The following is a 25,684-nucleotide window of genomic DNA, read 5'->3' on the forward strand; positions in this document are numbered from 1 at the left end:
ATGACCGTTTCTGTGGGAATATGCTCCATTTGCACATACGTTTGTAAGACAGGTTATGTTTTATATGTAGGCTAACTTATTGACTTTAAGGTTAGTTTTCACTGGATTTTTATGTTTAATTGTTGTCGTTGTTTTTTTAGTCAACTTAGTTTTCCTGCTCGTCTTTTTAACTATATTCTCACAAAATATGACAAACTTGAAAGTGCAAAGCCTATATTTTAAATATAATTTGATTCAGTAAACTAGGCTATTTGAATTTGTTTTGGTAATAATGACCTGTATGACCCTGTATGGATTTCAGTAGATCCATGTGCAGAGGGAAGTGATGGCTGTCACATTGATGCTATTTGTCAGACTACCCAAGGCTCATACAAGTGCACGTGTAAAGCAGGGTTTAAAGGAGATGGAAAACACTGCGAAGGTAAGATGTCTCCTTTTTTTGTTGAGCTTTTCTGATTCACATTCATATGTTGTTACCGAAACCATCAATGTCAAAGTGGGAACAGAGAGTTTTGATGTGAAGGCTCACTTTTTGACATGTTTGTAATAACCATATCATAATACTCTTTAATCTATTGTGGCATCATGTCTGAACCCCTATATAGGAGCATACTATTATTTATGATATCTGTAATTCCTTTAAGATATTAGTGTTCGCAGACCAAAATGTTGCATTTGAACTATTTTAAAAGTAGGTGAACATTCATTTATGTGGCGTTTACTTCTCAGACATTGATGAATGCGACATGGAATATAATGGTGGCTGTGTACATGAGTGCAACAATATACCAGGCAATTATCGCTGCACTTGCTATGATGGATTCAACTTGGCACACGACGGACACAACTGTCTAGGTAAGATCAACTGTTTGATGCTTGAATCATCAGCTCTGATGGTGGGCTGTATGTGACGTTTGTCACACCCACTTCTTTTCTCAAGCCCCATTTGGTTGGACATTTAAAATGTAAACTAATATAAACAGTATTGGTTTTGTCCATGCAGTGAAGCAAAAGATTTATAAATATTTATGCCTGAAATGTCTGATTTCAGAAAAAGCTTTGTTTCCATCTGCAGTGTTTGTAAACACTAAACAATGCAGTCATGTGTTATATGTACAAGTTAAAAGCTCACTTGTGAATGTAACAACTTTTTTCAAGAGTTTTGTGAACACAATTAATAAGTGCAAACAATCTACTTTCCTGTAGATGTGGATGAATGCAAGTTCAACAACGGTGGGTGCCAACACACTTGTGTCAACACCATGGGCAGCTATGAGTGCCGCTGCAAAGAGGGCTTCTTCCTCAGTGACAACCAGCACACATGCATCCACCGTTCTGTGGGTGAGTGTACAACATGCACATTCTGAAAACAGTGTCTATAAGACTGACAACACAGTACAATTCTGAATTGTTAAAGATATTCTACTGCATTCAGACAAATCTAAATCTTTGGAGGAAGAGACATTTAGTTAGACATCTTTAGTTTATATTTTTTGTGTATATGTGTTTGTGGACGCTGGTATCTACAAATTGAATTAAGCTGTGAAAAATGACAGAGAATTATGTAGCAAATGCCCAAATAGTCACATAAAAATCTAAGATGGACGGCACAATGAGGGTTGACAGGTTCAAGCTGGCTCCCTTCAAAGAGCTTTTTTTTTATCTGCAGCAGAGACATGCTGTGGGAAAAAGATCTCCGTGTCCTGGAGAACAAAATAAGTTAATAACTGCAACACTGTTGTCACAGATTAGTCTGAAGTGCCTTTGTTTTGTCGTCTTTACTGAAGTCAACTTAAATGCAAGTACTTTCCACTCCATCGGTTCTTGACAACCCTTTCAAATCCCGTGGACCTATCCACTCAGCTGTGACCCATCTATATGAATGGTGCTTCATCTCATCTTATTTTTCAGTTAAAAGCATTTTTGAGCACGTTGTTGATACTAGTAGAGCGCGTAAAGCTTTGTTTTTTGGAGTTAACTTTTGAGGTACTTTTTCTGCGCTTACAGGACTTTATATTCCTCTGTAGGAGTGCTAAAAATAATGAGGTCATTGATGTTTTGGGATTGTTTAAGGCGTGAGAACAATCTGTGTCTCTGAGGATGCCGGAGTAATCTCTCAGTCTGTGTGCCTTTGTGTATAGCCGGTCAGTCACTGTAGGAGAGTTTCATTGTGTACCTCTCTCCCTCTCTCTCTATCCCAGAGGGCCTCAACTGTATGAATAAGGAGCACGGCTGCGCCCACATCTGCAAAGAGACACCCAAAGGGGGTGTGGCCTGTGAGTGTCGTCCAGGGTTTGAGCTGGCCAGGAACCAGAGAGGCTGCATCTGTACGTGCACAACGGCATGAAAGCCGACTACACGCCACACACCCCTACGCACACACGCAGTTCGCTTCAAATGTTGCACTGATTGTATGTCTTACGGATACATGTTGTCGACCCCATAGTGACTTGTAACCATGGCAACGGCGGCTGCCAGCACACCTGTGAGGACATGGAGAGCAGCCCCCTATGCAGGTGTCACGCCAGGTACACCCTGCAACCTGACAAGAGGTCCTGTGTAGGTAAGACATGAAGCTAAAGTCAAACTGATAACACATATTTTCAGTATTTTCTTTAATCTTTAATATTCTCTCAACCATTTTTTAAAAACTCTCTTCTAAAATCATATCTTAATCTCTGATGAATGGTGTATATAATATCCATAAATTCACTTTTGATCCAGCTGACCTGTCAGTTGCTCGGTAATTTCAAACTCATGCTACGCAGCCAGACATTACTTAAACACACACTCAACAGTTTCAAATTCTTAGTAGATATGAAAGTTTCCAAAGGTATCAAATGTGTATCAATGAATTTTGGGGGAAAATGATATAGGATGGTATTCAAAATATCCAAAACATTTGTAATGGTGTAGTGGTGCAGCCACAGAAAACATGAAATCTGGCATGAGCATGAGAGTTCATTCTTGACTTTGGAATTTTTTAACTTGAGGTCCACTCACTAGCTTTCCCTGCATCTCATGGTCTTCCTCATTGGATGGAGTCCAGATCAAAACCAATTGAAAGCTCTGGAGAAAGTTGGTAAGTGGAACTTGAGTTAAGATTGTGGTCCATCAGTGTTGGCTGGCTGTTTTTACATAATGTATGAACAGAATGAGGATGACAAACAGTGTGCTAGTGAGTTTGGTTTTAGCACGATTCAGGTTTTGGTTCTTTCTGGTTTCTGATGAGTTTTTCTTTCCCAATTGTAATTTCTGTTTAGAATATAATATAACAAAACCAGAACTCAGCTGCACACGTTTCAGCAGCTTATAGTATGTTGGACTCGCAGAGGCTATCTTGATGAATGAATGAAAACAACAGTAACTGGAATCATCTGTCTCTGTCAGTTCCCCTGTTAGGCAGTGTGCATTTTTCCACACAATGGTTATGAATGATAAAGATCACGTATTGGGTAATATCTCTCTGCCTCCTGCAGCAGCATGTGTGAGGTCTAGGCGTATCGCTGCAAGGGTGTCTCCAGATTCACTTTACTGATGTGGTTGCTTATCTGACAACACCAAGCCACTACAAGCTCAATGATTGAGTGTAAACATGCATTTTGTTACTGAAAGGTGACCAACACAAAACAAAAACAGAGCTGGTAGAAAAGACACAGTGCTTGGGTTATTTAGTAAATGTGGTATATTTAATAATAATAATTCTTACTCTTTTAATTATTGTTTTTGTGTGTCACAGAACGAGATGAAGCCACTACTGAGTCCACAGACCACAACGCCACATCTTTCACAGAGGTGGACAAACGGGTCAAACGAAGACTGTTAATGGGTAATAATCACACTCCTACATAGAGTCTAACAGCTTGAGTTTTATGTGACAGTGTGTTGAGCTGCCAGGAACCACTTGGTGGTGTTAAACAGGGGCGAGGACTAATGTCTAGTAAACTGATGCATTCCTCAGTCTTTTGAGCAAACTGTGAAATGACTACACACCCCTGCTTGCTCGCCCCCAGTTTCCCCTTTGAAAAATATGCATTTGTGACAGTGTGGTACATTTCACATTTTCCTTCCATTTGGCGAGGCCATAGTGTTACTCTTTTCTTGTATAGTTCGTATTTATCAGTGGTGTGATTCTGGGCCACTCTGTACATGTAAAACATCATATCGTTGGCCCTTTACCAAGTATGTGGCTAGCACAAGAGCTCTTACCCTAACAAAATACATGTTGTTAGAGTTAGCCTAGGTATCAACATTCAACTCTGCACCAGACAATGCATTTTAAAATGTATGGAGGAAACAGCCAATTTATAATATTACATCAGCTCTATAGTCCAGGTGTTCTTGAGAGAACATGTTCAGAAAATTGAGGTTCTATTTGGCTAAAGATCTCATACCTGACATTGAGGAATTATGTAGCAATTTCCAAGAGTAGGAAGGTCATGCACATACATTCAAGGTGTGTGTTGTCATTTCAGAAACCTGTGCGGTGAACAATGGGGGCTGCGACTGCACCTGTAAAGACACATCTACAGGCGTGCGCTGCAGCTGCCCCATCGGCTTCACACTGCAGCCGGATGCAAAAACATGCAAAGGTCAGCGTGCCAGTCTATTGAAAAAAACTGATTGAGCTGAGTGGAGTTTGTACAGGAAGTCTTGCTAAAGTGTCAGTGTCATGATTTCCCCCAGATATTGACGAGTGTGAGCTTCACAACGGCGGCTGTGAACACTCCTGCAGGAACACCATCGGCAGCTTTGAGTGCAATTGCAGGAAAGGCTTCAAGCTGCTGACAGACGAGCGATCTTGCCAAGGTAGAAAAGGCTCCTGAATTTATTTTTATTTTTTTTCAAACTCTGGTCAGTCGACAAAGATGCGGACAAAATTTGACTTGCACAAATGAGACAAGAGAGAGTGGGATGTCACAACACCAGACACTAGACATTTGTGATGTCCATATCTTCTGTCTACATCCTTTCTATGTTTTTCTTTATGTCAAAAATGTGTAACCTGTCATTTCGTGACCACATAAGTTGCAAATGTGTGTCTGTGGTTGGAAAATCCCTCCTGATGAAGACTACTACTGACTGCCCTGCTATTATGTCATCTGCCTGATTCTGCTTACAGATATAGATGAGTGTTTCTTTAAGCGGACATGTGATCACACATGTGTGAACTCCCCCGGTGGTTTTCAGTGCCTGTGCAACAAAGGCTACACCATGTATGGACTGGCCCACTGCGGAGGTGAGTCTACATTGGGTGGAGAGGGAGCCGCAGATAACAACTTGAGCGTAACACACGAGTGCTCAATGTAGAGATGTGTTCATTGATGTTTTGGGGGAAAAAAGGACCTTATAATTATGATAATGATTTTCCCCTTTTTTCTCTCAGATATAAATGAATGCAGTGTGAACAACGGCGGTTGTGAGCAGGGCTGTGAGAACACCATGGGTGGATTTGAATGCTTTTGCCATCCTGGCTTTAAGCTACACTGGAACAAAAAGGACTGCATTGGTAAGACAGTGCCTCAACTTTTATGAGGGGCACATTGGCTGCTAAGTGTGGTTGACCTGTCTCTTTTGAAATGTGTGTGACTTCCCACATATTGACCTAAAACTTGGGGTGGGGTGGGGGGCAAAAACAGGAGATACTTTGAATTCTGTTCTCTTTTTTTCTCTTTAATTCTGTCACTTGGTTTTTCTTGAGTAAAACATCCAAAATGCTACAATGCTGTTGGTGCTGTCAGGATGTTTTTGTGGCTCATCTTCATGTGCATATTCTTTCCTTGTTACAATGAAAAGTCTTCTTTTTTACCTTGGAGTTTTGTTGTGATTTCTATCTAGAGGCTGAGGGTTTACTTCCTGCAAAGCCCACCTTTAAACCTACCTTGAACTGTAGTAAGCAGGCGGGAGGCGACCGCTGCTTTCTGACATGCCAGTCCCAAGTTCATATCAGCAGTGGTGAGTTTGGTTCAGTCAGATTTCCATATAGCGATGATTTATCTGCCATGATAACCTGGTGCAAATAGAACTCGTTCTAATTGTATTTCCCCAAGTACAACGTTTGAATCAACGGCAAGATACACCTGTGCATAGGAAATCCCTTCACCTGCAGAGCCATCTTATTTTTGAGGATTTTTCTTCTTTCAAACTAACACTGATCTGCAAAACTGCTGTACACACACTACCTCTTGCAAAACAGTTTATTTTCTGTTATGTTACCTGGCTACCAGCATATTTTTCATCGTTTAACAGTCTTCATCATTCCTCGACAAAACTTTTTTTTTCCTTCTCTACAAGGTGACACAGAGTTCCTAATACTTATTCACGTGACGTCCTCTTACATATCTAAATGGAATTGGACCAAAACGATTAATAAAAGTCTAACAAGAGGCATGGAGTGAGTTGTGGCTGCAGAAAGTGTTGTTGACGGTGCCACTCAATTTGTTAAAATTTTTTCTAAATCTTTGATTCACAGTTTGAAACATTACGAGGGGCGAATGGACTTAAAGCTCTGACAAAGCACTGCAAACATATGTTCCTATATGTACGATAAATAATAACAACAGTGACTTCTGTGACATGTTTGCAATCCAATCAGCTGACATGACATATTACACCCCAGTCAAGAGCACCATTATGTTTTTGGCATGACAATATTCAAACAGTGTGGCAGGAATCACATATTGAGCATTTATTCATATAGAAATGAGGAAGCAGGCCTAAGTCATGCAAATGGAAATGCAAGGAAATCGGACTGTTTTAACACTGTGTGAACAGTCGGCAACATCCGTCTGAAGAGCGGACCTTTGTGTTCCTACATGCTGCCTGTTTGCTTTCTCACTGATTTTTCTCTGTGTTGGTCTGTGTGTCACGGCCTCTTGTGTGTTTTCAGGGACGGAGGATTCCTACACGGTGACCTGTGGAATGCCTCTGCCCTGCCTGGCTGACACACAAAAGAACAACAGTGGCTTGCATTGCTTAGGCAAGTAAAAAAACACCACATATTTGCTATCTTTCCACTCTGCCACACAAAACAACTCTTTCCTTTTCTGATTTGATACACAAGTAGATTAACACGATAAGGTTTTTCTGTTCCTCTGTCCTGCAGGTTCAGAAATGGCCACTGTTCCACGCATTAAGACCATAGCGACTTTTAAATCCGGCACTCCAAAATGCAACTTAATGAGAAGTCACGAGAAACTCAAGGAGAGCTTAAACTCAGCACACTCAGGTACAGAGGTTGCCACACAACAAGCATTACAATTCGCCCAAAGACAAGATTTAGATTGCAGGTAGATGAGGATTAACAATAAAGGTCCTTTGTGTTGCCGCTTTAAAAACCATTTGAGTTGAGCAAGAACAGCCAGCATCTAAAGACACAATCGTTTGAAGATAAAGCAGACCTGAAAGCTGCTTCAATGTAAACCAGAAAACCAAAGGCAAATATGAAAGAAATTTGTGGGCAAAGTGATGTGGTTTTGAGTGTCTTGAACATCTCAGCGCAGCACTTTGTCTGGCAGTGACAGGAGAGGATGTAATTAGCCATAGCATGCCTTTCTTTCGGGTCTGACTTGGCCATCAATCAAATGGGTTTCCAGTTGAAGAATTATTTTGCTTCCGCAAAGGATTTTGGCATGGTCTTTTACATCCCGTAAAAGGCACATCATTGTTTAAAATCAAATAAATTGTCTTAGTGCCTTGAAATCCTTTTTAAGCTTTCCAGTCTACATGACATACAATGATCAAATGAACTGCAAATAAGGACTTTGTCGTGAACATTAAATAACAATAACTTGTTTCCCATCTGTAATATTGCTGTGGCATTTCTTTAACAATTGTGCTATTGTGTGTGTGTTGTATGTGTGTGTGTCTTGGGGGGTGGGGGGGTGGTCGTCTCCCGTGTCCACAGATAGCAGGTTCCTCTTCACGGAAAATGTCCAGTTCAGCTACGTGAGCCTGCGCTGCACCGCCTCAGGACAGCGGACACGCAGCCGCCATGGCAGGAAAGCTGGTGAAGAGGACGGCTCCTCCATAACAGCTGAGTTTGAGCTGGATGTGAACCTAGAGGAGGTAACAGGTTGGTCTCTCTGCGCTCCCTCTCTGCCTGCCTGTCACCTTTTTCTTCCTGTTCCTCCATCTTTCTTTTGCTGCCATCCTGTTCGTCACCTTACAAACCAACCTGTAAAAAGTATCTCCTGTTTTGACTTTGGCTGTGGTGATGGTGGGCTCTAAGTTGGGACTTAGAAATAGAGGTGTTGTTTTTTTTTCTCAATTTCTTTTGAGTGTTGGGCCTAGATTGCTTTTCCCCTGTCTTGATGGTGCATATGTGTGAATGTCTTAGGTAAGCAGCATGTGGGCATCCAGGAATAAATGTGCAATATATACGACAGGTGTGGAAGAAGACATTGTATTGTGGAAACAGTTGTGGTATCAAGTGCTTCTCTCAGCAGAGAGCTGTGACCTGAACTGCGTGCGCCGACGCTCAGAGAAGAGGCTGAGGAAGACCATCAGGACCCTGAGGAAGTCCATCAACCGGGAACAGTTCCACCTCCATTTTGCCGGGTCGGACTACGAGCTGGGCAAGACTCTGGGCCAGCCGGCAGAACTGCCCGGACACTGTGTAGCAGGACAGGTCCTGGTGGGCAGGAAATGTGGTGAGCTTGTTTACTTTTTTATTTGATACAGAAAAACATGTGAAGGATCTGGAGGTGCACCATTCAGTGAAGCATCACGTGATCTGGAAGTATTGATGATTTTCATCTCAGATACTTATCACACTGCAGATGCAAGACAGCAGTGGCTGTGACTATAGGCCCTATGTACTGTCATGGAATTGAAATATCAACCTTTAAAAGATGAGAAATTAGTCAATTAATACGAGGTGACACAATGTTTAAATACAAAAATAGAACAGATCTTTAATGTTTGCAAACATGAGTCAAGACAACAATCAAGCAATGGGATTGTGTGAAATGACCACCGAGAGGCAGTCAGACAGAGAAGTTATAGCAAAATCTAATTACGCACGAACATTCCAGCCTACGTACAAGATTCTCCTCTGCCAGATATGTTGTTAGTTATCTTACAGACACAGTTCTCCGGAGCCATCTCAGTCAAAACATACATTTCCGTACGGAGTTTGAGTATCTCAGAACATAATCAGTACATAACAACCTTCACCATACGGTCAGAACCTTCACCATAAGGTCAGGTCAGAATATTCGTTGATTAACTTAGGAATATTTAGATTCAAGATGGCATTAGTCTATATAAACACTTAATTATTATGACTGTAATAATCAATTCTACAACATTCCCTTCTCTTTAAAATAAATAAATAACAAATATAATTATTCTAAAAAATGGTCTAATAATTAAAGGATAAACAAGTTTATATGGAAAAACAAAAGCGTATTAAAATTCTACATGATGGCCTGTGAGATTGTCCGCCAAGGCCTGAGTGGCCTTTCAGGTGTTTTATCCCCTTGACCAGTGTATTCAAAATAGACGGACAGAAATCACAGGTCATCATCACCTATACACATAGAAGCAAACCCACCCCCTCACAATTGGCAAAAGGAGGTCAAAAGAATTCTATGCACTAACTATACTTACTATAACAGAACTTATCATTTGGAAAAAAACCTCATAGGTCGTTAGAGAGGAAAAAAAAATTTTCAGACAGTTCTGTTTAACAAAAAATTAAACAGCTATGCTTAAAAGATTTAAATCAAAAGTAATGTTATATGACAGTATAATTCTAGACAAAGCTAAATAAAATGTTGTAAGAAAGAATTAATGTTAACTATTAAATGTAGATTAATATACCGTAAGGGTAATGTTAAGTTGCAGGATATAATTAAAGGTTAGCATAAATCAAAGGCCTGGTGTTCAGGTGTCATTATTTTCATTGTAGCCATTCTCATCATGGGATGCAGAGGAACACCCACATGGCAGGATGTTTCTTCGGGCTCAGGAGTCAGCATGCTACCTGTGGGTATACGTATCTGGGTCAGAGGTTCTAGAACATGACCCTTCGTAGGGGCGGACACCTTTACCGTGTGCCCTTGTTGTCATCCTTCCGGGATTTCTTTAGTCCTGTAGTCGTGGGTCTGCCTCAACCCCAGGCTTGAAGCATGCACATTCGGTAGAGTGGAGGCCTACGAGCTTCCTTCGGTCAAGAAGTGCAGCTGCTCAATGTCTGGGAGTGAGTCGGCCACATCCCAGGGATCAAAGGATTCTCGTCTGGGAGAACGGAGGAGAGCATATTGCTCCACCTTTCCTCCAACCACACTGGCTATCCATCTGTGTAGCAAAGCTCTCATGCAGGTAAGGGTACAAGTACAGAGACACAAGAAGGCACCAAACATGATTAGGAATGGAAAAAGAACTTGAAGGGCAACTGCTCCCCATGGGCCTAGCCTGTCCTGCAACCATTGTTCCTGAGACAAATTAGGCACTTTGAACAAAAAACTCTGTGAGTAAGTATTGAGGCCTGTTGTGTACCAGTACCTGTTAAAATCAAAAGGGAAAACTAAAACAAAATCATCATATTTTAGATCAAAGTTTTCTAAACAAATGTGTGAACACATTTTAACCAGATAAAGGTGAAGTGAGCTAAAGAAAAAAAACAATACAATGGGTATTATTGTATCGCTATGGTGGCTTTTAGGTCGCAGGACTTTATCAAATTTAAACATTTTATCAATGTAGATCTTCTTTCTTCTGGCGGTCAGAGGTCCTAAACCTGTTGAAAGAGTGATTATCAATCTCTCCTTCCTCTCACACACATGCATGCAGTCAGTCAGACACACACACACACACACACACACACTTTCCCGTTCCTTCGCTCACAAAAACATGCAGGCTGTCAAACGCAATCAGACACACATGCCCGTTCATCCTTTCACGCTCTCTCTCGGACACACACACACACAGGCACTCAATTTTGGTGTCCCATGGTCACTCAACCACACCAGCACACATACTCACTCATACCCACACACTCCCTTTCTCTCTCTCTCTGTCTCTCTCTCTCTGAAAGGAATCCAATGTTTAACACTGTTAGGGACACAATACATACTTTAAACAATAGTTTAAAATAGTTTTTTGAAGCTTTGTTAAAACAAATTGGTGCTATTTGTAAATTATTCATTTCTATTCTAGAAATTTAAAGCAACAGCAGAATCTGATGGGGTAACTCAAACTCTGCAGCTAGTCTCTCAATTAAAATATGCGGTTGCATCTTATTAAAAGCAGAAGAAAAGTCTGCAAATAACAGTCTAACATGAGATCCAGGCTTTTCTAAATGTTTATACATTGTATCTATAATAAAGAGCTTTGCATCATCTACACTTTTTCCAGTTTGATAAGCAAACTGTAATGGGTCAAGTTTTCCACTAACCAGAGACATGATTTCATTCTTAATTTGTTTACCTTAAGCTCTAAATGCAAACAGATACTGGCTCTCTGGATGCAAATTAAAAAGACAACACTATTGAACCTAAACCATGACTTTGTGGTGCATTAATGGCTGGACTCAAGAACTTTCTGAAAATAATCTGAAGTGAACTTGAAAAGGTAGCTTCTTTGATATAAATATATTTTGTGGCGAAATGTGTTTACTCAGATGTAGCTCGTGTGCTTGTCTGTTTGAGAGGCTGCTATGGCTGCTCTCAAGGTCTGCCACCTTATCTATTGTTTTTACTCACTGCCGTCTGTGACTGCATGTAGAAAGAAACCTTAGAATGAGTTACTCTCTCCTGTGTGTGAGACTATTTAACTGATAAAACACACATTGTAGAATCATAAAGTAAATGTTCCTTGCTTCTTTCACTAATCATGTGCATTTAAATGTCTAATAGTCAATAAGCTAATTATCTGAGTCAAAAGGAAACGTTTATTACCACCAAGTTGAAATGAAGGAAAACAACATTGATAATATCTCAAGATCATGCAACTTACTTAGCAACGTAAATAGTTTTAGGATACTTTCCAGAAGGAGTCCAAGGGTCAATCTCCTCTCATAATTTTAGGCACTGTATTGTATGTAAATGCTTCTCTGTATCTCATAATTTGTTCCTCAGCAACAGCTCTCTCTATAGAATCTCTGTGTCTGAGCCACTGCATAGGCAGCAGGAACAAGAAAATATAATAGATCTCAACATTACAGCTAATTTGCACAACAATTTATTTCGGCATTTTACTTTTTAACTTTTGGATTTACAAAATCAAAAACTATAGTCAACATTAAACAAAGATAATCAATTCTGACTCTGGTGGTAACATCTTGCTAGTCATATCTCACAGTTGTCTTATATTATCACTGCAAATAAGAGTGTTCAATTTCAACATCAAACAGCATATACTCTTTGAAGGGGTACTATCAACCAAAATAGACACTGTGGACCCATTTATTTCTACTGGCATTAGTGGGTCTTCAATAGGGGAAGAAGAAAGTTTAATTGTAGCTGCTTGAATTAAATTTGTATGGTCTGACAATTTTTTCCCGCAGAAGTTACACTGTCCTTTTCTCCAATTGTTTCTGAAGTTATTGTTTTGTGAGTAGTGTGGGGAAGTGTGTGCTTTGCTCTGCCGGCTGATGTACTTTGGTTCTATCGCACTCACTCCTCCCTTTTTGATCCCTGACCCTCCTGCTGCATGCAAGTCTATCTCCCTTAGTGCTTGAACTGCAGCTGCTATGAAAAGTAATTAATCCTCTTTATTTCTACTTACATGTTGTATTGTAGCTTCTTCTATCTTCTGAGTTACTTTTGGGTATGAGGATACAATAGGCACATCAATCATGGAAGACGGGAGCGGTAGGCCGGCCTCTATCAGAGTGGCCACCAGACTTTGTGGTGAGGGGAGGTACTCTGCCGTTTCACCCATTTGAATATCATGGCTTTAGCATTTTGTGTGGGGTTTGATCCATGACACTGTTTTATCTTAACCATTTCCTCAGCTCTAGTTTTCAACGTAGTTTCAAGCAGTGGCACATGACGTGCACTTACATAATGCAACACATCTATTAATCAATTCTTTAAGTTCTTCAGGAACTCGATCATCCTTTCCTTTGCACACATTTGCACGTTCAGTACATTCATTCTCACTTCCATACAGTTCTGCGGTGTCAAACCATATTGCCACACATCTTCTTATTTTACCAAAATCCCAAGCTGGATCTCCATGTGGGCCATATACAGTTGAACTAGCAAGCGTATCTGAGGCAAAGGACCCCTCCATGGGCCACTTTCCACCTGTCTCTCCTTGTGTTCTAAGCGTCTGAAGGACGGGTTATACACTGGCATGAGGCAAACACTGTTGTGATAAGTGGCCCCAAGGGCAGGCATGGGTATGGAACGATAAGCTCCACCTATTGAACCATAGCAGAGATCAATGGTGGTATTTTTCTGTGTTGTGCTGCAAGTTACATATTGTTCGTATGTTCTCAAAGTTTTACCCAAGTCACATTTATGTGTAAGATAAACTAAATTTGGTCAAAACACGGGTTGCCGTGTTGTCGAGAAACAAACGTTGTTTTGGGAACATCCTCCTGAGCTCTTATCAGCTCTGCTGAGAGGGAGAAGAGACTTATCTATTGCATTTTTCTGTCTGTAAGGAGAACGCAGTGAATTAGGAAAAGGTTGTAAAATAATTAAACAGTCAGTCTTAGTCATCAGTCAGTCCATGATCATGTATAAAGTTTGCTCTGCAGAGGCTTAACTAATTTTGAAAATTCTGAAGTCATTTAAAAATGATTATCCCTTTTTGGAAATCTGTGTGGCTTGGGAATAATAACATCCCGTCTTACACACTGTTATTTTTTAGAAAATTCTGCTCACAAACGATGCTATAGCGCGATATTAGAAGTACTTTTCTATCATTAAATAATTGTTTCGTAATTGTGTGTGTATAAAGAAAGCTCTCGTGGTTAAACCAACACTACTTTAGTCACTGCAGTCACTTGCTCGGCCTATAGCCGTGTTTTGGGTAAATGTTTTCACCTGCAAAGATAGGTATGTAAACATAGAGACCTGGATACAGTACAATACTCAGTTGTCTATCAAAACAAATTAGATATACTATACCATAATTAGCCAAAAATGTAATCACCTAGCGTGACACTAACAATTCTGGTGTAGACAATTCAGATGGGAAAATTAAGCATATAATAATAATATTACTGGACAGTGAGAGTCACTGCATGTTTGGTGCACCTCACCCTCCTGTGGACCCCTCTCTGTCTCTCCTCTCCGGCCAGTCAGTCTCCCACTCTCTCACTGCCTCTCTGCTCCTGGGACTGCAACTGCAGTCCATTCTCTGGTTGTTGTTCAGGACATTCCCTGCCCAGTGCAAGTTGTCCCAACACAGAATCAGCCATGTTGATGTTCCTGGTGTTTTAGCCACATCTGCTGGCTCTGCCTCTGCCCCGTCTTCCTGGTCCTCTTTAACCGCCTTTTCCATTTGTCCATAGGCCTTCAGCTGGGCCATACAGAGGTTGTCCTTGTCACAGAGTTCACATTAGTTCTGTCATAAAAGGATCTCTTCTTTAGGCCAGTCATGTTGAACTGGACCCCATTTGAAATGGAATAAGGTGATAGTTGGAAAATACTCATCTGGCAGATGCAGGGCTGTATCCAGGTGTAGATGTGGATACAGCTTTAGTTCGTTGAGCTGGTTTTGGTCTGCAACCGGAGGTGTGAGAGAGGAGATTCTGCTAGGCCAGAGACGAGAGTCCAGGTCTGGGATAATGTGTCCTGTGAGGAGCTTAGCACACTTTGGTTAAAGTTATTTTACCTTTAAGCTAATCACTGTCTCTGTTCACTTTGCAACAAAGGCCTAACAAAAAAACTTTTATTTCTCTAAAATTTAAATAATTTCTAACTTAGTTTTTCTATCTTAATGAGCCTAAAGCTCACATTTCCTGGAAAGACCATATTCCTCCCATAAATTTACCAATGCACATGTATAGTGAGTCCCCACCCTTATCACACATTCTTTGCACAACTGTCAAATTCAACTTCCAACTCCTTTTGTTTAAACAGACTGTTCCCCTTTTACAATAATATTGAATTTTAGAGAATGCAGTGGAGGACAGATCCAACAGAAGACACAGAGACCTTAAATAAACCACACACAATTAGTACTTGCGAATATTTTAACTATTTTAGAACGTTCTTTATTTTAGGTCTATTTTTGCCAAATATTTTTATGGATCCTGCGCGCTGTCCCTGACAGTTAAGATATCTTTGTGGTCCCTGACCACTATAAAATAGTTTAAACTTAGTTAAATCTATCCTATTTCTCGAGCTTAGGCCCCTGGCCAGTATCTGTCCCTGACAGTGGTGCCCCTGGCACAAGATATCTTTCGTGGTCCCGGACCACCTAGTGCCCGGCACTAGATAGAATAGATTTAACCCGGTTAAATCTATCCTATTCCTCGAGTTTGGTCCCTGACCCTAGTGCCCCTGGCGCTAGATAAAATAGTTTAACTTAGTTAAATCTATCCTATTTCTCGAGCTTGGCCCCTGGCCAGTATCTGTCCCTGACAGTGAAGATATCTTTTGTGGTCCCGGACCACAATAAAATAGTTTAACCCGGTTAAATCTATTTTATTCCTCGAAAAGCTCGTCAGCTAATGCGAGTTTGACCCCTGGTCTTTGGCCCCTGGCCTTTAGTTCAGCTATCAAGCCATTGTCCTAAACCAACTTGTAACTAAAGCTAGTCGTCCAACATACCCTAAGCTTACTTTTATAGTTTATAGTTTATTGACCCCTGGCCTTTAAAACTTTAATTAAACATTGTGTTCTCACCTTTTTAGTCTTTTTGAGTTCTTGGATGCCGTATCGGGAGATCCCCTGAAGCACATCTGATTTAGGCGCCAACCTGCATCTCCTGAGGTCAGTTACGGTCCTCCGTGGGGAGAGGTTTAGGCTCCGGGACCCAGTCTCCGGCTGTGCACAGTTAACCTGTCAGAGGGTGCTTCAGGGAATCCTCGAGTTAGACATCCCGGACACGAGCCCCCAAATTGTCATGGAATTGAAATATCAACCTTTAAAAGATGAGAAATTAGTCAATTAATACGAGGTGACACAATGTTTAAATACAAAAATAGAACAGATCTTTAATGTTTGCAAACATGAGTCAAGACAACAATCAAGCAATGGGATTGTGTGAAATGACCACCGAGAGGCAGTCAGACAGAGAAGTTATAGCAAAATCTAATTACGCACGAACATTCCAGCCTACGTACAAGATTCTCCTCTGCCAGATATGTTGTTAGTTATCTTACAGACACAGTTCTCCGGAGCCATCTCAGTCAAAACATACATTTCCGTACGGAGTTTGAGTATCTCAGAACATAATCAGTACATAACAACCTTCACCATACGGTCAGAACCTTCACCATAAGGTCAGGTCAGAATATTCGTTGATTAACTTAGGAATATTTAGATTCAAGATGGCATTAGTCTATATAAACACTTAATTATTATGACTGTAATAATCAATTCTACAACAGTACACACACACACACACACACACACACACACACACACACACACACACACACACACACACACACACACACACACACACACACACAGTAGGCTTCTAGTCATGCCAGTCCATGCCAGCGAGATATATTTAGACACGTTAGTTTTAATGATTGGATTTGGAGCAGGTGTTGGCCAGATGAGTGCCATATTTGGTTTGCAGACATGCCGTAATGAGGCAGTCGGAGGGGAGAGCGAGCTCACATGGAAGAACAGAGAGGCTGTTGTTGGCCCGCCAAGCTGTGAGATCTTCCAGCATCTCTCCGGGATAAGGCTGTAACATGAGGGCCCATGGCAGGTCTCCTGGTAGCTGTTGCCTCGGACCCGGTTTTATATACAACCTGTGATGGAGAAAATGTTCATTAAATAAGACTGCACTCTGTCAATGTTAGAGGGCTGAACATTGGCATGTGTTTTCTCTGGCTGTTGGGGCCGTTCTTCCCTAATTTCAGCCCTCAAACACAGTAAGTTGACTGCCTGTTACACTTAATTTCAGTGAAAGGAAGCGTGTGCCTTTCTTCTTTTGAGATGTCTAAATATTTATTCAACTGGTGTGCGTTTTGTACAATATAGATGTGTCAATGTTGAAGTCAATTATGTAGACCCAGATCTTTAGTAAACCTCACACAACCTCACCCAAACCCTTTTTGAAAGGCTGCAGAACATTGTTTTGATGACTTTAACTGAAGACTAAATTTGTCCTAAACTATAGCTATCCCGTAGACTCTCTTGGGATAACGTTTGTTGAAAGGAAAGCATGAGCTTCACGTTGCATATATCTCCCTGGTTCTTGGCATCTACATTAACATCAAAGTTGTTCCTTCTTTTCATGATTTAAACCTTAACTGCTCCTGTTCATTAATTCTATCTTTCAGAAACACAGGTCTTAAGTGTCTTGATTTCTTAACTCCCCTGCTATTCTTTCAGGTCAACATTAGGCTGTCTATTGGCCATGGCAGGGGTGTAGACATGTAATTTGGGAGAGGGGGGTGGTGGTGGTGGTGGTGGTGGTGGGGGGGGGGGGTGCTGAAAGGCATTCTTCTTAACCTCCAGCTCTTTAAAGGAGCAAAGGAGCTATATTTTTCCCCTCCTCCCCCACCTCCTGCTCGGGCTTAGCTCGGAGTGCAGTTTAGTTCTTTTCAGTTTGCCCACTCCATTGAAAACCCCATTTGGGGCTTGTTCTCACTGCCTCAGAGGGATGAGAACACAGCCTCCTGTGCATTTGGAGAAAATATGCTTCTACCTCTGTGCACCCTTTTAAAGCATCTCTCCTCTGACTCTGTGATTTGTGTATGTGTATCGGTTAATATTCCAATTAGTTTAAATAAGTTGTATGGATGATTTAGTTAGTTATTTATGTAAATTTTGTGTTCATTTGTACTGTTAGTACTATTTCCTTTTACCTAACATTGTCAATTTGAGCATGACGGTGATGATAATGATCCAGAGATGCTGTGATTGGTTCGTGTCCACGTCTATTTGACTGTTGTAGTTAACTTGTTTGCGTGTTTGTTTTAACATTGAAGATGTTTAGGAAGTGCTGTTGATTCAAGCTGGCAGTTTGAGTGCTGTGTCCCCCCTATCCCCCAGCTGGGGCCACTTTGCATGACCCCCAGCCACTAAACTGCTAAAGAGAATTGACTTCAGCCACACCATGGGAATCAATTAGCATCAGTTGTTTGGGCCTTCGCTTGATGGGCGCAGGCAGCGATTGGGCCAAGCCGAATAGGGGGATTCAAAAACCTGACCTCTTTTATTGGGTTCAGCTCCTTACCACTGTGATACCGTAGTGTTTTCCTATGTCATCAAGTAGGCAAAGACTGGGGACGTGAATAGAGGTGAAAGGTCTTTTAAACCTCTTTGGGGCCATCAATTGGAGGACTCTATAGAAGCGTTCTTTGCATTTGAAAGGCTTCAAGGTTTTTTCTCTTTTTCACTCTCACTCTCTCTCTCTTCTCTCACTGCTTCCCTCTGTCAAATAAAAGCTGTTTAGAGGACAATGCAATGATGGCTCCTCATGGTCTTTCAGAATAAACAATGGGTTTCAAAAAATGAACTGCTCTTGAGAGAATTACATTTTCTTTCTTTGGAGGAGAATCTAACGATTTGCTGAACCACGTATAATGGATCTACGTTAAAGCTTTTGTATGTCGAGCTTTTAGAGATGGTGGTTTCTCTGCTTACAGACAGCTTAAAGGCTACAGCCGAGGCACATTTTGCGCTAAAGGCCTAGCATTTAATTGATTTATTCTTGTGTGTCAGCTTCAGTTTTCAAGTCAAGTTCTAAAGACCCTCAGACAGACGCAGTAATTCCCAAATTAATTACAGGCATCACTCTGAATGGGAGGAACCAAGGCAAAACGGCGCTTTGGTCCCTTTAATCAAGCCTTTGCACTTTTGTGAGATAAGAGGGGAAATACTCTCTTTGATTTACTTCTGTGTTGGCTTTTAAAAGAAGTGAGGGTGCTTGTGGTGGTATCAAAAGTTCCTCCCTGATGCACAGCCATTTTGCATGAAGTATTAGGAGGTGTCAGATGTAGGACACGTAGGCAGCTGTGGAGAGGGTTGGAGCTCTTTTGTCTCAATGCTTTTGTTAGGCTGCATATGGTATGTTTGCAAAATTATTTTAACAGCTTAATGCAGGGTTTTTGTACACCTATGTGTGCCCATGAATATTTGTTTACAGTATGTGTGTGACTGTCTTGAACTGCATCTATACTAATGTGAAAGACAGCATGCAGACCTTTATTTCTTATTCCCTTATTAGATTCACAACACTTTATTTAATAGTGAGACCATAATAATGTTAAACTATTATATACTGTATATATATTAATTCAAACATTGAGTAGACAAACAATGCAAAAAAGATTGGGATCAACTTTGAAATAGAAGTGTTTTTTTTGGACAGTTTTACTTTAAGCAGCTGCAGCATTTAAAGCTCAACTGAACTGTTACTTTTTCAAGCACACTGTACAATGTGCAGTCTGCTAAATTCAAGGTCAATGATACATGAAATGTTCATAACCATGCTGGTAAATCTCTCACTGATTGTTACATTGAGACTGCTTATACCTTTGATGTGTTAAGGATGCTCTTCAGTGTGTTTATCAATTTCAAGTATGTACATGGTCCTAGTTGATTACACATGAGAGGCAGCTGATAATGGTCTTGTCATGTGAGTGATCCTCTGTATTTATAGTGTAAATATACAGTGTGGTTAGGACTGTCTGATCCTGTGTAGCCACAGGGCATACTGCTATATTTGTTGATTCATGTCTGCATACTACATTGTCTATCTTCCAAGTTTTAGTGGCCGAGTGCTACATGACACATATGTGTCTGCTAAGCTGATTTGAATTACAACATCAGATACACCAGCTTGTTTTGTAGGTGTATTCCCCTAAGTGTTTGTTTTCAGTCCGTGGTGGAAATGTTTTTTATTTCACCGAAGATGTGTTATGGTATTTGGAGGAACATGATTTCAGCCCTCGGAGACGTGACAAACGACCACAACCATGGCAGCTCCTTTGAGAAAAACATTGCAGGCCTGAGTTAAAATGCGCTCTGTTTACAGTGTGTATGTGAGTCTTACTACTGGGAAATCATTGAATTATTAACCTTTCCATCTCGGTGTCATTCCCCACCTGTCTGTTAGTGAGCTGCAGTGTTGGGAGTCACTACGACGGGGATCAGGGCCGGTGTGTGCTGTGTCCAGCTGGAAGCTATCAGGATGAGGAGGGACAGATGTCCTGTGAGCAATGTCCTGGACCTGATGGAAGAGAAGTCTCCAATGTGCTCGGTGCTCGAAACATGTCAGAGTGTGGAGGTGAGACAAGTAAAGTGAAGTAATGTAGCTCAAAATCATAAATATGAAGCAGGAAATAGGTAGGAGTAGACAGAACAAAATACTGTTAAAGTCTGTTAAACAAACCACAACAATTATCACCTTTTACCCAGACACAACCAATATTAATAAAATGAGTCCAACTGAATATCCTCATTGATTTAAGGCAGAGTCAGCGAACATGGAGAACCCTTGTTGTCAAAATCACTTTTTGTCAAAATAAGTGAAAATCTCCTCACGATCCTCTTAACGTCCGTACCTCACTGTGGGCACGCTAAAACCCAGTGTTAATACACAGCCTAGTCTCTGTAATTCGGTTTGTACACAAGGGGTATGTAAACAAAGGAGCTCGATGTAGCTGGCATCATGCCCGTTTACACAGCGGAGGTGATGTACTAACACTGGATTTTTTTTTCAGCACAGGAGATATTTGACAACAAGTATTCTCCAGAATTGCCAACATGCAACAAAAGCGCTCTGCCAGAATTGAACAGGGGGTGTTTCTGTTGTCTGATATGTATCTAAGACCACTAGACTACGTTTATTTTTTTATTTTTATAAATAAACTTGTTCCCCTTCTGTATAATCAACACACAAACATACTTCAAGTCATAAACAATAATGCCCGAAAGTTAAACTTTGTGTTTTTTGAATACAGACACAGCTTTAATGAAATATGTCCTCTTATCAAAGCAACATTGTTTAAAATAACTGCCACTATAATGTGGTACTAACAGTTCACCTACCGTCACTGTAAGTATTTATGTGATAATTGCTATTTTATAAACCAGCAAGCTTTTTCATTATCGTATGTGTCCCCGTTGCCATTCTTTGTGCTCAGCTAAGCTGAGCATTACAGTGACATTGATCTTCTCTTCTTACTATTGGTAAGAAAGCAAACCATTTCCCAAAATGTCTAACTATTCCTTTAAAGATCATTAAAGGGTTACCGGAAAAATTCATAGGTTGATATTTGAGAAAAAATTAAGATCTTCTAATTTGGCTTTTAGAGTTTCATCCTTTTGGTATTGACAATAGTTTTAATTGTGCAGCACTTGAAACAGTGTTCATTATGAAATCAGAAAATGCTAAAGCCAAAGGGGAATATAATCTTAAATGTTTAATAATAATAGTTTTAACAAAAAGCAGGACAAGCAAAACAGGCATAGAGGGACACCACATGTAGGTAACTGTTTTGTGAATATGAGCCACACAGGAAGCGATGGTGCCTTGATAAAGATCTCTCTCCGGAAGATGTTCTGCTTTGTGTAAAGCCAAAGAAGCTTGAGCTCAGATGTTGAAGATGTATTTGAATTCAAAAGGGTGAACTCGGCTTCTTTCAGTCCTGAATAAAAGCTGAAGGAGCCACCATGTTTTGATCTCCTCCTGTGCTGTTATTGGAGTCACTTTGTGGCTGTATCCCAGATCCCATCTCCTCTGACAGACTAAACATTCAGAGCTATCAGCAAACTCCCACTGACTCACAGTTTGTATTAGTCACCCAGGAGTTACACTATGTGAGAGGTGGTGCTCATGGTGAGAACAAGTTTGCATTTGATATAGGTTTTTAAATTAATTGAATGGGTAGTATTTTATTTTGTATTTGACAACATAATGAAAAGAAACATTGAAATTAAAATAATCCAAGTAGGCCTAAAGCAGGTTTACAAACCTTGGAAGAAAGATATAATTACTACAAAAGTGTTGCTGTGTCCATCAGTTCACACTCTGATTTGACCTCATGCTTGTGTGTGTGTGTGTGTGTTGTCAGGTCAGTGTCCCCCCGGTTTTTACTCTCATGACGGCTTCATCCCCTGCTTGCCCTGTCCGCTGGGAACCTACCAATCAGAAGTGGGACGCACCTCTTGCTTCTCTTGTGGAGGGAACCTCGTCACCAAGCGCAGTGGTGCTCTTACCTTTCAGGAGTGTGAAACCAAAGGTGCGAAAGTCATCTGTGTTATTGTTATTTCAGGGTTGAAAAACTTATTAGTGTATCTTGTTTTAACATAAATGGAGGGATTAGATAATTATTTTGTAGCTAGGACTGTTTATGAAAACATGTCAAACCATAGATTTAGTGGAACATAGCTGTAGCTGTTTGGTTGAAAACTCTTATTTTCACTTCACAATAATATTACATGCAAGACTCTAATATTACATGTAGCTCTTATGGGTGGGGACTTTGCGGCCCTGTGCAGTTGTTGCATTGTCTATACATTAAGTTGCTCAAGTCATTATACAACTATGCGCCTCCAAGATGTCAACATTTCAGGAACTAGGGATGTTTAATTTCAGCCTGATGACGCTGCATTTTGATGTATACTCTAATTTCCTTTGAAAAGGCTTTCTGTAGACGTTTTTTTCAAAATTCATTGATTCATGTAATCCCTCAAGTGATATTAAAATAATTATTAACTCCCATATAAGAGATGTAAACTTAAAGCCCTCTGTCACTGTGTTCGGCTCCTGTAGTCCAGTGCTCTCCAGGACATTACTACAACGCCAGCACACACCGCTGCATCCGCTGTCCCATGGGCACGTATCAAGGAGAGTTTGGGCAGAACTACTGTGTCGCCTGCCCTGGAAATACCACCACTGACTTTGATGGCTCCACTAACATCATGCAATGCAAAAGTATGTATGCCTGTACACCTGTAATGCCTCTGAAACATGTACACATAGAGAATGAAACACAGCAGCAATTCGGGATCAAGCCTCAGATAATTCATCTAGAACAAAAACATTTTTTTTTTACACATCTGTTTCACTTTACAGACCGACAGTGTGGGGGAGAGCTGGGAGACTTCAATGGCTTCATCGAGTCCCCCAACTACCCAGGGAACTACCCAGCCAATATCGAGTGCACCTGGACCATCAACCCACCTCCCAAACGCAGGATCCTTATTGTGGTCCCAGAAATTTTCTTGCCCATCGAGGATGAGTGCGGAGACTACTTAGTGATGAGAAAAAGCTGTAAGTTTTAACTGTGTGTGTGTGTACCATAGATTGTATATAAAAGGTGTGTACTCAATTGTCAAGCAAATACCACCAAGAGTGTTAGCCATTATTTCAGACTTTAGATTTTGTTTTGGTTGGTTATGCTTGGTTTGACTTAAACGCATGTTGTGATTAGAGTGTGTGCAAAGCAGCATTAAGGTAATCATTTTTACATCAGTGGCCAGAGTGGTGTACGAATGTCAATGTTACAAAGAGGGGTGTGTCATTATTATTATTTGTTTTACTGGGATTCTAGCAGACTACTAGCCCTAATGTTGTAAACTAATTCAAAATGCCTTCCTCTAATCTCTTGTCATTATGTTTCAGCTCTCTCCAACTCTGTGACAACCTATGAGACTTGTCAGACATACGAACGGCCCATCGCTTTCACCTCACGCTCCAAAAGGCTGTGGGTCCAGTTCAGGTCAAATGAGGGAAACAGCGGGAAAGGTTTCCAGGTTCCATACGTGACATACGATGGTACGAAGAAAATGTGATGTTTGGTGCTATAACTATTATGCTGATATCTCAGCGTCCTATACAAATTTGATTTGATTGGTTGCATTAATGAGCTGTATATTGACTTCATTTGTTTCAGAGGACTACCAAGAATTGATAGAAGACATAGTCAGAGATGGAAGATTATACGCTTCAGAGAATCATCAGGAAATTCTCAAGGTATGTAACTTTGGACCAGATTGAGCCAGATATTTAGCAACGGTAACAGCCAATTATATTTTTATTAGAATATTATGTGTACAACTATGTATAACACTTTATTTGAATTGCAAAGTATTCTCTTTCCATATTATACAGAACATATAAATGGAAAAATAATAGTGTTTATTTTCTATGTATTTAAATTATCAATCAATATTCAAAATTGTATGTGATCAGTACTATCCTGCACTGTTTCTTGTGTTCTTAGGTCCGGTGAGCATGTTGTGCCCTCTTTTGGACATGTGTGGAAGTACAGACTGTTCTTAAATTGTTTTCCTTTGCTCTCAATTAATGCAAAACTTTCTCTCCTCAGGACAAGAAACTCATGAGGGCATTGTTTGACGTACTGGCTCATCCACAGAACTTCTTCAACTACACAGCACAAGAATCAAGAGAAATGTTTCCCAAATCTTTCATCCGCTTCCTGCGTTCCAAAGTCCTGAGATTCCTTCGCCCCTAGGAAGAGAGGGTTGCTGCACAGTTTCAGGATCTTTCACGAAAAACCTAGATTTGATACTTACCACAGTATCTATTTGATCCACTGACCCCTTTAAGAATATTCTGTAGTAATCCATTTTTACGTGGAGCGAAACTAGAGTGGACTACACACTCCATAAAGCTGATGCTGATGAGAAAGTGGACACGTCAAGCAAAGGACTTTTAGCTTTGGAGCTTTAAGAGGGAAAAATGAGGCGTGGTGAAGTGGAATAGAGTGTAGACCCACATCCTCAGATGGGGGGAATTGGATCTCTTCACTTTATTTGGAAAATTGGAAAATGTTTTAATTTGCAATAAGAATTGTAATGACTCTATACCCTCCTTTAGATTTAAGAGTCACAATCTCAGGATTCAAAGTGCAAGTCTGTGTAATTAAGTGTTGATAAATACTGAACATTCCAGCCTTATGAGACATTTGCCAATAGTGTTGTGATAAAAAATAAAATACAGTAGCTTAACAGATATAAACCTAATGTCAGTGATACTGTATATAGAGCGTGTATCTAGTTTTAACATAGGCCATTTTCACAGCTAGAGGTTAATAGACAGAATAACTGTTAAATGTCAGAAACAAATATAGCACAAAATGTTTTCTCAAAAACATTTGCACTACTTAAAAAGTAGTGGAACCACAAAAAGCAATTATTCTGAAGAATGTTTTGTATATGATGTAAAAAGTTGTAGGTGCAACGCTAATGTATTGTAGCAGCTACGTCCATTTTGGACAGTATCGCGTTGCTGTAGTTGCTGGTGGCCCAAGCATCTGATGTTTCAAGGTGTGTGAGTTATGCTGTCCGGAAAAAACATTTCCACTTTCCAAAAGAAAATAAATGGATACATAGGTGGTCTATGCATTCACAAGACATCAATTGCTTCAACAAAATGACACCAATGCATCTTTGCAGTGTGTGTCGTGAACTAGCAACCAAAGACAAACATTCTCTCTGCAAACACTCAGACAAGTGGGAGTGATTAGATTTGAGAAAACAAGCAATGTGAGGTCAAAAACGTCCTGTAAAATAGAATTGAGCAATTCACCTTAGATGACACATGTATGTGTATGTATATT

The 25,684-nt window shown here is 40.4% G+C and overlaps 1 protein-coding gene across 1 annotated transcript; it reads left to right on the forward strand.

The window, feature by feature from the left end:
* Window positions 1–25,601, forward strand: scube2 (signal peptide, CUB domain, EGF-like 2; the record flags this gene model as incomplete). The annotated part of the gene is made up of 23 exons (XM_080028452.1): window positions 1–43; window positions 302–421; window positions 730–855; window positions 1,207–1,341; window positions 2,202–2,327; window positions 2,447–2,563; window positions 3,740–3,829; window positions 4,476–4,592; window positions 4,687–4,809; window positions 5,123–5,239; window positions 5,387–5,509; window positions 5,839–5,955; window positions 6,890–6,979; window positions 7,106–7,228; window positions 7,907–8,074; window positions 8,445–8,651; window positions 20,212–20,382; window positions 22,172–22,339; window positions 22,873–23,034; window positions 23,176–23,373; window positions 23,725–23,877; window positions 23,996–24,075; window positions 24,431–25,601. The coding sequence occupies 23 exons, from the start codon at window positions 1–3 to the stop codon at window positions 24,575–24,577; spliced, it is 3,021 nt and encodes a 1,006-aa protein (XP_079884578.1). The 3' UTR covers window positions 24,578–25,601.
* Window positions 25,602–25,684: the final 83 nt, after the last annotated feature.

The sequence above is a fragment of the Ammodytes marinus genome, assembly GCF_949987685.1.
Source record: "Ammodytes marinus genome assembly, chromosome: 1".
Classification (NCBI taxonomy): Eukaryota; Metazoa; Chordata; class Actinopteri; order Uranoscopiformes; family Ammodytidae; genus Ammodytes; species Ammodytes marinus.